Below are 13,696 nucleotides of genomic sequence, written 5' to 3'. Positions count from 1 at the left end.
TGGTTCAAGTCATGCAGAAGCTAAGAAATGTAGTTCTTCAGGCTCCGGTGGCTTCCTGCCAATTGGCTCCTGACTCCAAGAGCCTAACAGCTGTGAGGGATGGCTATGAAGCTTTTCCTCTGCCACAGAAGAGGGAGTACACCCTTTTGAATCTTTCATGAGCCTCCAGTTCTGTCAGGAGGCACCAGGTTGGATCTTGGGTTAGTCCCTTCCCTTGGGGGGTTGGGTGGGGACTTGGGTCCTGTTTGCAAGTGCCTCCCTTCTCTTCTCTCCTCTCTTTCTTCTCTGTCTCTCTTCCATGTGGACATTCTTTCCTCTTGTATAATCTTTCTCTGAAAATCTATCAGTAAACGTGCAATTATTAAGCACCTGCTGTGTGACGGGTACCATCCTAGGTGCTACAAATACAGTATACAAAACTGGAATCAGTGCCTGCCCTCAAAGAGCCTATACTCTTTGGATGGAGACAATATAGCGTTCTCAAATGTAAATTGGAAGAGGTTCCAACGTGCTCATTTTCCAGATGGAGTAATTGAGGCAGCGAGAGATTATGGTTTGCCCAGGGTCATGAAGCTAATAAGTACGTAGGGTATGGTTTGAAGCCAGGCTTTCCATCCTGCCAGTCCAGTGCCCTTTTTATTACATTCTGCTGCTTCTACATATACACATAAGTCTACACACAATAAATATAAGGTAATTCATGGTGGAGGAGAGGGAGTCTGGAACAGTCTCATGTAGGAGACCCGCTTTGGAGGAGCTAGGGATGCTCTGAGGTGGAGGTGAGGAGTGTGTGCATTTCAGACATGGGGAGAGGGAAGGGCACCCTGTTGCAAGGATGTGGACAAGGGATGGAGCGATGTGTGTGAGAAGCAGGAAGAATAGCTGGGGATAAAAGCATGAAAAAGACCTGCAGAGCATGAAGGATAGATTGGAAGAAGATTGGAAAGGCAGGCAGGGGGCAGGTGGTGAGGGGCTTGAGATGCCCAACACAGGAGTTTATTTTTGATCCTAGACATATAGGGAATCACTGGAATTGATGAAACAGATAAAAACAACATATAGGGTGAATTACTTTCCATCAGGCAACTACTCTATATTACAAGTCACTCCCTCCCCTTCTAGTCCTTTCCCCATTTCCAGTATATTTGCCTCCTGTCCACTCCAATCCAGGACTTGGCCCTTGCTCCAGGTCCCAGATTCTAAATGCTGTCAAAATCTACTTAACTAAAGTATTAAAAGTAAAAATATTATAAAGTAAATTAGTAAAGCTTTAGGCATAGTACATACCTTTAAAATATGAATTGGTAAGATGGGAAAATGAACAAGACACAGAAGACGATCTCTAATGCTGGGATTTTTGATGGTTGTTAGGAGAACTCAGGCCCTTCTTGGTGCCCCCTATAGGCAGCTGACTGAGGGTTACACTTAACAGAAATAACATGATAGTTGATTCAGACATGGTAAGAAGATAGAAACACTCGATATGGCAATGTAGAGAATGACTGGAGCTCACCAGGCTCTCAATGTTTCATAGATCTGGAGGAAGGGACCTCACAGAATATCTTGTCCAAATATTTAATTTTATAGTTGAGGAAACAGAGTCACAGAGATGTTAATAATTTCCCCAAATCAAAATTGTACTTAAGTGTCTGAGATAAAACCAGGCTCAGATCCTATTGAGCTTCCGACAAGGACTGGTAGGAATCCAACACAATCAACAAGATATCAGTCTCCTGAACCAGGACCATTCCTAAATTTATGCCTGTTGAAACGTGCATTTATCCATACAGCCAAATAAATTTATGTTGTATTTCAAAATTTAAGAAGTGTTTAAATAAACATTTCATTTGCTCTTCACAAAAACTATTCTTGGAGAGAGGAAACTGAGGTGAAACAGGTTAAGTGGTGGCTCGAGGTCACCCAGATACAGTTAATGAGCAGCAGATGAATCAAGTATCCTCTGCTGTCAAATCCACTTTGCCTCCTGAGGATGCTTCTCAAATGCCAACCACACCAGGAAACTTCCCTGATTCTTTCTTTCCTGTCTCATTCTCTCCTCCTTTCCCCCAATCCTGGACCACCGGCCCCTCACCAATAATTCAGTTTCATTCAATCAATATTTATTAAGCTCCTAATATTTTTAAAAGTACTGTGCTTAACAACAGTGATACAAAGACAAATAGGACTTGCCTCAAAGAACTTACTTTGAACTGAGGAAATATGTAAATAATTAAATAAAGGCAAAGCATATGCAAAATAATGCAAAATAATTTTCAGAGGGAGAGAAGAATGATTTTCTTCCAAACCCCAATAGTACTTAGTTTGTACCTCTTCTGCTTACTTCTCTGGTATCATTTTGGTTTAATCTGGTATCATTTTGGTTTATCCTAAAATGTGCATGTGGTGAATGCCTGGGGTTTCTCAGACTCCCAACTATGTCCCCAAAAGCAGAATCATCCATTCCCTTCTTCATGGAGAAGTCCTATTGTTCTTGTTTTTGGTTTCGTTAGGGTAAAGTAGGTTTATGGACTTGGAGTCTTGTTGTGAGGGTCAAATGAAATATTTAAAGCACTTTAGAGCTCTTGTTAGCTATTGTTATTCTTATCAAACTCCTGAAGGAGAAGCTATGGGAGAATGGTCATATTAGCATAACTGTAGGAGATTAGGATACTCTTAACTTTTGGGGGGCATTTTATTAAAGTTTTTCGATTATTAAGAAAAATTATTTCTCTCACTCCTTCCTCACCACTGGAAAAAATAAAGAAAAACAAAATCCTTTGAACAAATATGCAGAGTCAAACTCTCTCCCACCCCCCAAAACCAATCAAAAGAAAATTCCTTGTTGATGGAACAAAAAACTTTTCAGTTTAAAAAAAAATGATGCCTTTTGAAAAATGTTATTCTGTAGATTAGAGCACACTATTTTCATCTTTTTTTGCTTTTTTCTCATGGCTTTCCCCTTTTGTTCTGATTTTTCTTTCCCAACATGACTAATATGGAAATATATTTTAAATGATTATACATGTATAACCTATAGATTGCTAGCTCTCTTGGAGTAGGGGGAGGTAAAGGAAGGAGGGAGAAAAAATTGGAACTCAAAATCTTTTAAAAATGAATGTTGAAAACTATACATATAACTGGAAAAACTAAAATGCTATTAAATGAAAAAAATGTTATTTTTGCTCTGAATTGAACAAATACCAATGGTACCTTTTGTTTATGTATCACATCATTTTTTCGAGATCTTGTTCTCCTTAAAACTGAACTCTCCCTTGTAACATTGAAAAATCTTTAAGTAAAAAGATCTGAGGCAGTGTCAGTCATTGGATAGACCTTTGGGTAAGAAGACTTGAGTTCAAATTTCATCTATGCCTGAGATTTGGGAACTGTCCCCTTGCCCCATTTTTTAAGTTTCCTCATCCCTTCCAACTCTCCATCTGTGATACTATGATTCTTTCTCCTCCTTTCTCAAGTTACAAAGTTTTGCTATTTTTTATGTGAATTACCAAGGGGAAAGATAAGTATTCTATTGGAACTCACAATTAACCAGTAGGGAGGAGGAACTATTAGGGAGAAACATTATGAGGTGGAGAGTCCCTTATAGTGGGCTTAGTTCTGAAGAGAATTCAGCAAAAAATCATCACAAGCATAACTTTTATAGGGGAAATATAACCTTGGAGTTTCTCAGGGGAGGAATGGAAATAAAGGTGGGAGCAGGGATGTATATTGAGATGTTTAGACTGTCTTGAAGATGTTAACAAAAATCCTGTGATTCTGAGAACCAATATAATGACTTCTCCCATAGTGTTACCAGCGAGCCAGTCACCCCACTGTACAGAAAAGAGGGAGTTATGTTTCCTCCCCTGTTTTTTCCATTGTTGTCCTTTGACAGATTAAACACAAAATTTACATTTAAGTTTAAAGAACTTAGAATTTAAATGGAGCCAGAATGGCTCATTTAGGTTAGGCACAAATTAATGGTGGGCTGTGGCTGTGGCTGTCTGGGTTATAGAATAGGGCTTGGTTGGGTGAGTGGTGCTGGTGGGGTGTGTGTATATGTGTGTGTGGTATGGAATGAATAGGTTGCTGATGAGACCGAGGCACTCCATTTAGAACTGGGAGTTCCCTTTGGGCTAATTAAGGCTGAGGGCCAGGCTGGGTGGTTTGAGCTCTTTAGGGGCTAATTCATCATGACAAAGTAAAGCTGGTCCATTGATTAGTTTGGGGAAGGAAAGATGAGGGTGGGGGAGATGGGGGGAAGTATCTGTACTGGAAAACCATGATCTTCTGCACAAGGAGACTGGATATAACAAGGAACTCTGGGGAAGTTCCTGATAGCAGAGCAGGGGTGATTTCACTTGAGTTGGATGGGATGAGAAGGAAACTACTTTCCCTCCTCCCACTCCAGACTAAATTCCATTGTGGCTTGTGAGATGGAGAGAAGAGAAAAGTTAAAGAAAAAAAAAACAAAACCTTCCTCAATCCTTCCTCTTTTCCAGCTGAATATCCAAAGACCAGATTGCACGGAACTCCAATTGCTTTTCCAGGACCCCTGATAGATGCCCAGAACTTTATTACAGAATACTTTCAGATCTTATCTGACAGCTCTTCAAGAGTCAGAATGAAGGTTATTAGCTCCATTTTGCAGATGAAGAAATAGAGACCCAGAGAGACAAAGAGACTTGTCTATACCATGATAATAGGCGGATAAGAAGTGATCCCAGGACTGGAAGAAGGACAGGGTTCAAGTCCTAGCTTTACCCTTCAAAACTGGTGTGATTTTGGACAATGACTCAGTGAGCAATTGTTAATTTATACTCTTTGCCAGACAGAAAGACAAAAGTAATCAACTACCCTTCTCTCAAGGGTATACAGCGTGTTCATTTAGATATGGATGATGTAAATACAATCTAATTTGGGAGAAGATATACTAGCAGTTGGGAGGAAAAGAAAAGCTCTCATATAGAAATCACTTAACTACCCTCTCTATTAAAAGAGGGGGGTGGACTAAATGACCTCCAGGGATCTAAATTTAGGTGCATCTGGATTAAGAGCAATCTGAATTCAAATCCTTTGATACCTTGCAGTTATGTGATCCTGAACAAGCCATTTAACTGTTCAATGCCTTGGTTTCCTCATCTGTAAAATGGGGATCATGATAGCACTTAGCTCTCAGGGTTACTGTGATAACATTGAGCTATTTCATACAGTGTTTTGCAAATCTTTAAGTGCCATACAAAATCTAGCTATTATGATCATGAAATCAATGATCGCCTAAGGAGGCGTTTCATCTTAAAACCTAGATAAACTGACCTGAAGAAGTTTATATTTCTCCTTACGCTGAGAGTGGCCTGGAATGAAATAGCTACCCAGAGTACAGCAATTTAACTCCCTTCCATAATATCGATCCTTTAGATCCTCCCCCTCCCCACCTCCACTCTGACACAGTTATAATGGACTCCCTGAAGCCCCTTCTAAAGATTAAACAACTGAGCCCCCGTGGCCAAGCTCCCCTTCTGGCTGGAGTTCAGATTCGGTCTCATCCAACCATACCCGATAGACTTTTCACTTTCCTTTGCTCTAATTGAATAATTTACTGTAAATAGCTGTCATTCACTGTCAAAGCCACGGAGCCTCATTAGCCAAATGGAGGTGAGTAAGGTTTGGCTTTTAATGCAATGGGAAGGATAAAATGGAATGGATAAATGGAGCCATCAATATTGGCAGCTGAATTAAGTCATAAGCACTTAGAGTTGCAAGTCCTTCTTGTAAATTACAAGCTCTCTCCCACCACTTGGAGAACAACGTGCGTGAAATAAAGCTTGCTGTTTCCATCTCTGGACCCCTAATGATGTGGGAGAGGTGGCCCCGTATCCCTGACCTGGGACTTATTGGGGGTGGGGAGCTTCCCTCTATCATTCTCCCCATTATTTCCATATCTGCCCCTGCCCCCTCCCATCCCTAGTCAAAGGCCACAGGAAGGAAATTTTCATCCCGACCTTTCAGGATGCTGGGAAGGACCTTTAGAAGCTAGATAGGCTAACCTTTTCGTTTCATGGATGAGGAAGCTGAAGAACATAGGACCTTTTCATTTTTTTTCTCTTTCTTTTTTATTTTTCCAAATACACGCAAAGATAGTTTTCAACATTCATCTTTGCAAAACCTTGTGTTCCAAATTTTTCTCCCTCCTTCCTCCTTCTCTGGACAAGACAGCAAGCTAGATTAAACATGTGCCATTCTTCTAAACAAATTTCCATATTCATCATCATACTATGCAAGAAAAATCAGGTCAAAAGAGGAAAAACACAAGAAAGAAAAAAGAAGTAAACAAACAAGAACAAAAAATGGTGAAAATACTATGTTTTGATTCACAGTCTCCATAATTCTTTCTCTGAAGCTGGCTCTTTCCAATAGGACCTTTTCAAAGAAAATTTTCAATGTAATTTATTTTCATCATCTGAAAAGTATATAACATATAGTTATTAGATACAAATTACCCAAGATTGCTTGCCCAGAATCTGGAAGAATCAGTCTTATTCCAGATCACAATTCAAGTTTTTTTTTTTTTTCCTTTAGACTCACAGTGGTCCTCAAACTGCCCCTCAGACTGTGGAGGGCCGGACTATAGTAAAAACAAAAGCTCACACTCTGTCTCCGCCCCTCAGCCCATTTGCCATAACCCGGCTGGGCACATAAACGTCCTCAGCAGGCAGTAGTTTGAGAACCCCTGCTTTTACAGAATGTGATCACCTCTAAAAAGGAAGTCACTTGCTCAGAGCCAAGCAAGGTCTAAAATTAAGTCCTCTGATCCAGAAAAAAGTATATTCCTTCATTCTACCATATTGCCCAGCCCTATTACTTGGAATCATAGACTATGGAGCTAGGAGGAATAAATCTATTTATTTATTATAATATAGGAATTATAATTATGTTATATATATTAATTATATATTATATATACCTATTTAATTAATTTAAAATTATTTCTCTCTTCTCTCATTTTACATAGAAAGAAACCAAAGGGCTTACTAAAATACATGAAATTATTAAGTAGCAGAACTGAGATTTGAACTCAAGATCCCTGAATTCAAATTCACTTCCATTTCTAAAAACGTATTCTTGATGAAGAGTGAATAAGAACAACTGTTATTCCCCCCTCCCCTTTATGAAGAAAAGCAGCAGCATTCAGGGACCAAGAAAGAATCATATAGGGGTAGTGGAGAATGGAGTAGACTGATGAATTGCAATTAATTCCTTAGGGCTTTTTAATATGAAATTTTCCCAGTGACTAGTACCTCTAAAATGCATCTTCTGCCAAAGGAGACTTTGACTAACAGACCCCTTCTCAGCATCCTAGTATTCTATTCAGCACAACCAACGTTTTCTTTGAGAATGTTAAATTGTTATTGATATCTTCTGTTTTTATATCTCATTTTTCCCATCCTCTACTTTACTCAGCTAGATTAGTAGACAAGAATTTTAAAAAAGAGAGAAAAGCAGATCAACAAAAAGAACCAACTGACACGTCAGCATAGTCAGTATTTCACATTTCTAATAGCCAATCTTTTTGAAAAAGGATGGGAAAAATATATATAATTGGTGAGACAATTGGGTTTAAATGACTTGTCCAGAGTCAGATAGCTAATAAGTATGGTCTAAGGTTGAATTCGAACTCAGGTTCCCTATCTTCAGGGCTGGTGCTCTATCTGCTATGCCATTTAGCTGTCCTGAAAAGTATTTTTTTTAGCCTTTGTCAATATACAGTGTGGTTGGCTATATATAGTGTGATGGACAGAGTTTTGGAGCTGGAATCAGGAAGAATCATCTTCTTAAATTCAAATCTGGCCTCAGACACTATCTGTGTAATCCTGGACAAGTCACTTAATCTGTTTGCCTCAGTTCCTCATCTGTAAAATGAGCTGGAGATGGAAATAGCAAAATAGCAAAAATAAAATTAATTAAAAAATTAAAAATAAAGCAAATCTATTTTTGCCAACAAAACTCCTATTGGGTTCATGAAGAATCAGATGATAAAAAATGATCAAACAAGAAGTTTGTATGATGCAGAAAATTGCTTGAGGTTCTGGAGTTAGGAAGACCTGAGCTCAAATTTGGTCTCGGAAATTTCTAGTTGTTTGATCTTGGGCAAATTACTTAACCTATATTTGCCTCAGCTTTCTCATCTGCAAAATGGGGATAATAATAGCACCTATTTCCCAGGGTTGGTATGACAATCAAATGAGATAATATTTGTAAAGCCCTTAGCATTGTCCTTGGCACATAGTAAGCATTATATAAATGTTAACTCTTACTATTATTTTATTCTAGAATGTAAGTTTCTTGAGAGCAGGGACTTCAAATTTTTTTGTGTTTACATTTTCAGGTCTTAGCAGTTTATAGTGCAGAGTAGGTCTCTAATAAGTGCTCAAATGACTTAAATTCAGTAAGCAGTGGGAGATATATTAATATAAAGGTATTGATAGTGGGGTGGGATTAATTGGGCCTACTAACTGAGATTAATTAGGACTAATGAAAAGTCTAGATGAAAGGGAGGATTGTGGTAACAGCAGAACCAGGAAATCTAAGGGAAAGAACAGTGTTTGGGAAACAGGACTGGAGAGGTTCTAGGTGATTGTTACGTAGGGAGTTGATCCCTTTGAGAATCAAGAAGAGGCTGAGATTTTTCTGAATTCCCTGATGTGGGATAAGAAAGTCTGAACACACCAAAGCCCACTCTGGAACTGGATCATCTCCCTAGAAGAGGCAGGACATGGAGATGGCAAAAGGCCTGTCCCAGGAAGGAAAAATATTTAGAGTTTCAACCCCATATCTCCCATTAATGAATTAGCATTGTGATCTTAGATAAGCCACTTATTTTCTCTGAGCCTATACATGAAGTTATGGGACTATATATAAGGTCCCTTCTAGCTGTAGGACTCATGCTGGAAAATAAACTATTTCTTGTAACTTCTGAGATTAAATGTAATAGGGATCTGCCCCCTGGTAATTTATACACTTTCAGTGGAGGGAAGACCCAGATTGTCTCACAAATGAACACTGAGGCAAGTCTTCCAAGAAAGAAAATCACATTCGCTAAAGATCGGGAATTTTCCATTAAGAAGAAACAAATGCATTATAAGTTCTCTTCATCAATCTCCAAGGAGCAGGCAGATTTCAGCTAGATGGGGACTCTCTCCCCCAAGTGCATTATTACGGGCCAATTCTTCTCCCCGAGAGAATTATGTCTGAGCTCTAATGCATGTGTGAAGTATTATGGTGAGGCTATTCTCCAGAAAGAGAATACTCAGGATCCTCTGGGTCTGAGAGTTTTTTGCATGGTTTAGTTATACCCTAAATCTCAAGGTCTCCCCATGATGCAGGCAGGGAGAATATCTCCCATTGTACAGATGAGAATGTGAAGGCTCAGACAAATTGTCCAAGTCAGTGTAAGGCAGGATTCTGGGAGGAGAGCAGGCTGCCTCATAGTAGGTCCCGAGTCTTGATTTGGCTGGGTTCCTGAGACAGGAACACATGACCTTAATGGGTGGTCCAAACTAGAAAGTATGACTGAGGAAAAGGTTAGTTTCTGACTCAACAAGGAAGAAGATGTCATAATGAAAGTTTATAAGTCAAGATGGTGCCAGGCTGGTTCTTGGGCTGAAATTCTACCTTTCTAGAAAGTCATTTCTTTGCCTCCTGTAAAAAGAGAGGATTGGATGATATAGTCTCCAAAGTCCTTAACTTTCTGATTTCTTGGCCTGGCTCTGTGTTCCTGGTCCAGGCTGTCACCAATAACCATATTTTCCTTTCCTTCCAGGGACCAGACAGTTGTGACCAGGCCCTGCTCCAGATTGGAATCAACATGATGGCATTCCCAGGGGTTAGCCACTTGGATTCTATCCCATTGCCCGGGCAGGGGTAAGTGTCGTGACCCTGCTTTAAGAAGTGATTGACAGTCTTTGAACCTTCCCTTTCTCCTTCTCCCCATTTCTCATCCTGAATACTACTGAGCTCCAGACTTAAGATTTTGAATCTGGAAATGACTGTTCCTGGGGATGCCAAGTCCTGGAAAGTGAGAATCAGATGAGTGTGAAAACTCAGATCTATTTTCAGTAAGCTTCCCTAGGTGACTTGCATAGGAGTTACCTACTCTTTACCTCAGTTTCTTTTTCTGGGAAATGGGAAAAATTATTAAATTTATTAAATTATTATTAAAATTATTAAATTATTATTAAAATTATTAAATTAAAATTAATTAAATTTCCTTTAGAAATGTTGGGAGGAAAAATGACATGAATGTAAAAGGTTCTGAGCTCTCTGGAGCCTAATTTTATCATTATTATCATTATAATAGTCTGAAGAATGTGCCTTCTTCCATCCATCCTTGGAATAAGTTAACATGGCAAGCCTCCTGTCTTTGAAAAGGGAAAGAAGGGAAGGGAAAGAGAAGATAGAAATGTTCTGATGCAGCTTGAACTCAAATAAATTGGCACAAATGTATTTTAGCTGGGGTAGATAGAAGTAGATGGTTAAGAAGCTTAAGGCAGTAAGTGAAAAAGTTCTCTTTTTTTTGGAAACAATCTTCCTAATGTTGTCCAAAATTCCTAATAATAGTTTAAAATTCTCTGACTGATTCTCCTTTCTCCATTTATATTTCAAATTCCTTCTCCATTAAGGATCTGCGATCATACTTTGGTTATATTCACTGGTTTATAGTCAGAAGATATGAGTAGAGTGATGTGTGTATGTGTATTATATATATATACATATATATATACATATAAATATATGTATAAAGAGACAGAGAGAAAGAAAAATACACACACAGACAGAGGCAGAGACAGAGAGGCAGAGGGAAAAGAAAAAGAGAGAGAGGGGAAAAGAGGGAAGGAGGGAGGTGGGCACACATCCCAGGACTGCTATGGTACCATTCACTAGAAATCCCTATAGAGAAACATACCTTCTGATACTGGGAGATCTGCTCATGAACCTTCTGAGTCCACCATCTGGGGTCAAGAAATGTAGTTTTTTCCAATTGACAGGGAAAGGAGGAAAGAGGGTTTTCTAGGCTTTTCAAAGAAAACAGGTCGAGTGATAGCCTTTAGTCTTGAGGGTCCTGACCTTGTTCCCCAGCTGATGTGTGTATGTATGTGAAGTTCATCACTGGGCTTTGAAGGCTGACTACCAGTTGATGTGTGTGGAACAGGAAGGAGATTATTTAGATGACATGATATCTGTTTAAACAAACTCCATCTCTACCGTATATACACAAGGGAATGTGTGTGGCCAAATCAACTTGTCTTCTAGAAACATTCTTTTGCCTTCCATTTGTGGTGGAGTAATGTGAATCAGGCTGTGTTATCCTAGGCAAGTCACTCACCCTCTGTCTGCCTCAGTTTCCTCTACTGTAAAGTAGAGAAAATAAAAACATCTATTTCACAGAGTCATTGTGAAAATCAACTAAGATGAAGTTTGTAAGGTACTTAGCACAGTTTCTGGTACACAGTAGGTATTTAATGAATACTTGTTTTCTATTTGTCTATTCATCTAGTCATTTATTTAAATATCCATTCATTAACTATCCATTTTTATTCTATTTGCTTATTCATTTGTTTACTTATTCACTTTTTTCATTTATTTATCCTCTCTCTCTCTGTTCTCTCTCTCTCTCTCTCTCTCTCTCTCTCTCTCTCTCTCTCTCTCTGTCTCTGTCTCTCTGTCTCTCTCTCTCCCCCCTCTGTCTCTGTCTCTGTCTCTCTGTCTCTCTCTGTCTCTGTCTCTGTCTCTCTCTCTCTCTCTCTCTCTCTCTCTCTCTCTCTCTCTCTCTCTCTCTCTCTCTCTTTCTGTCTCTGTCTCTCTGTCTCAGAAGCATAGGAACTCTAACCTGTTCCATTTCCCACTTGAACTACTTTGTCTTTTCTTAGGCAATCTGGTAATCCCCCCACCCCCACCTAGAGAGCTCGCCATATTAATGATGAATTTAGTGTGACTTAGCCCAGTGTAACTCAGAACTCCTGAAATCCAGAGATTCACCACACCTTTCCCACACCACAGCCACAACTTTCCCAGTAGATGGAATTACAGTCATAGATGGTGGGTCTGAGGGTGATACTTGTGCAAGGATATGGAGTCAAGAATCAGAACAGTAGAACTTAGAATTGGGAGGGACTTAGCCCAACCACATTTGGAAAGAATACCCAGTATATAATACCTGACAAGTGGTCATCCAGTCTTTATTGAAACATCATGTAGAGAGAACAACTGGTGGCCATTTTTTAAAAGAATGGAGCTATTCCTGAATGGGATTAATATGAAATAGGACTGAAAAGATGGTCGAAACCATACTGTAGAGAGCTTTAAATGCTAAGATGAGAATTTTGTATTTTTCTTCTAGAAGCAACAGGGACCCACTAAGGATTTTTGAGTATGTATGTCTGGAGGGAGGCACAGTCAAATTAATGGAGGAATGTCAATAAGATGTGGAGGAAGGGTTGGAGAAGGGAGACAAGGGGCAAAGAGACCAACTAGGAGGCTATGGCAACATTGTGAAATGGCTAATGAGGAAACGGGGTATTAATGAGAGAGATGTTGTAGAGACAGAATTAACCAACTTGTTCTTTGATTTCCTGGTTATTCTTCAGAGTTCTAAAGAGGAGAAATAAAACCAATGGGTGGAGCCCACAGAGAAGCAGACTTTGCCTCAATATTAGGAAATGTAGCTTAGAACTGATCTGTCTAAAGATGGGTTGTTTCAGGAGGTGAACCTCTTATTGTGGGACATTAAAATTGGGAGAGGAATTGGACTGGATAAGATTCCTTTCCAATTGTTCAGTGAAGGGCTCATTATTCTATATCTTCCTTTCTTCCTTATCAGAGGGGATGTATATATGTGCATGTGTATGTGTCAGGATTCACTTGTCTGGCAACTAGGATGAGTCATTGAGAGGTCCATGGAAGACCATTTTTCTATTTGTGCAATTCCAAAGTCTTTGATTTTTTCTTTATAATTTTGCTGTTATTGCACAGATTTTTCTTTTAGTTCTGTTCAGCTCACTATACATCAATTCTTACAAGTTTTCCCAAATTTCTCTGAAAACAATCCTTTTATCATTCCTTATAGAACTATAGGATTCCATATCATTAATATACTATAATTTTTTCAGTCAGTCCTCAATTGATGGATATATCCCTTAGTTTTTAGTTCTTTGTTTCTACAGAAAGGGCTGTTACAAATGTTTTTGTTCACAAAGGACCTTTTCCTTCATATTTGATCTCTTTGGGGTATAAGCTCAGTAATGATATAACTGAGCTGAAAGGTAAGCAGTTTAGTAACTTCTAGGGCATCTGAATGTTCCTAGTTCTATGAGGGCTGAATTATCTTTCCTTCCACTCAGACTGACAGTTTATGGTTATTGTCAATTCTAAAGAATCTTACTCATCCATATACACAGTGAGTTTCTAAATATTACTTCTATGTAAATCTGCATAGAGATGGAAATTAAATTCAGGGGAGTTGTGTATACACACATACACACATATAATCACCAAATGAAAGTGTAAAGAGATAAGGGAAGAACTGAATATCAACCTGGAGAGATTCTAGTAAAGGACTCTGGTCTTGGGTATATTTTATTAATATTTTCATCATTTATTTATATTTAATCATAAATGAAATTTTAAAAAATTTTCATGTAAC

General features: G+C 38.9%; 1 protein-coding gene across 1 annotated transcript in view; it reads left to right on the top strand.

Moving 5' to 3' along the window:
- Positions 1–13,696, top strand: part of INSC (INSC spindle orientation adaptor protein) — a 172,744-nt gene that overhangs the window by 25,718 nt on the left and 133,330 nt on the right. Inside the window, exon 2 of the mRNA XM_074273170.1 lies at positions 9,818–9,918. Within this exon, the coding sequence (XP_074129271.1) occupies positions 9,863–9,918 (56 nt within the window). The 5' untranslated portion in view covers positions 9,818–9,862. The remainder of the gene's footprint in view (positions 1–9,817; positions 9,919–13,696) is intronic.

Source organism: Sminthopsis crassicaudata, chromosome 6 (genome assembly GCF_048593235.1).
Source record: "Sminthopsis crassicaudata isolate SCR6 chromosome 6, ASM4859323v1, whole genome shotgun sequence".
Classification (NCBI taxonomy): Eukaryota; Metazoa; Chordata; class Mammalia; order Dasyuromorphia; family Dasyuridae; genus Sminthopsis; species Sminthopsis crassicaudata.
This window is presented reverse-complemented; position numbering and strand designations above follow the sequence as displayed.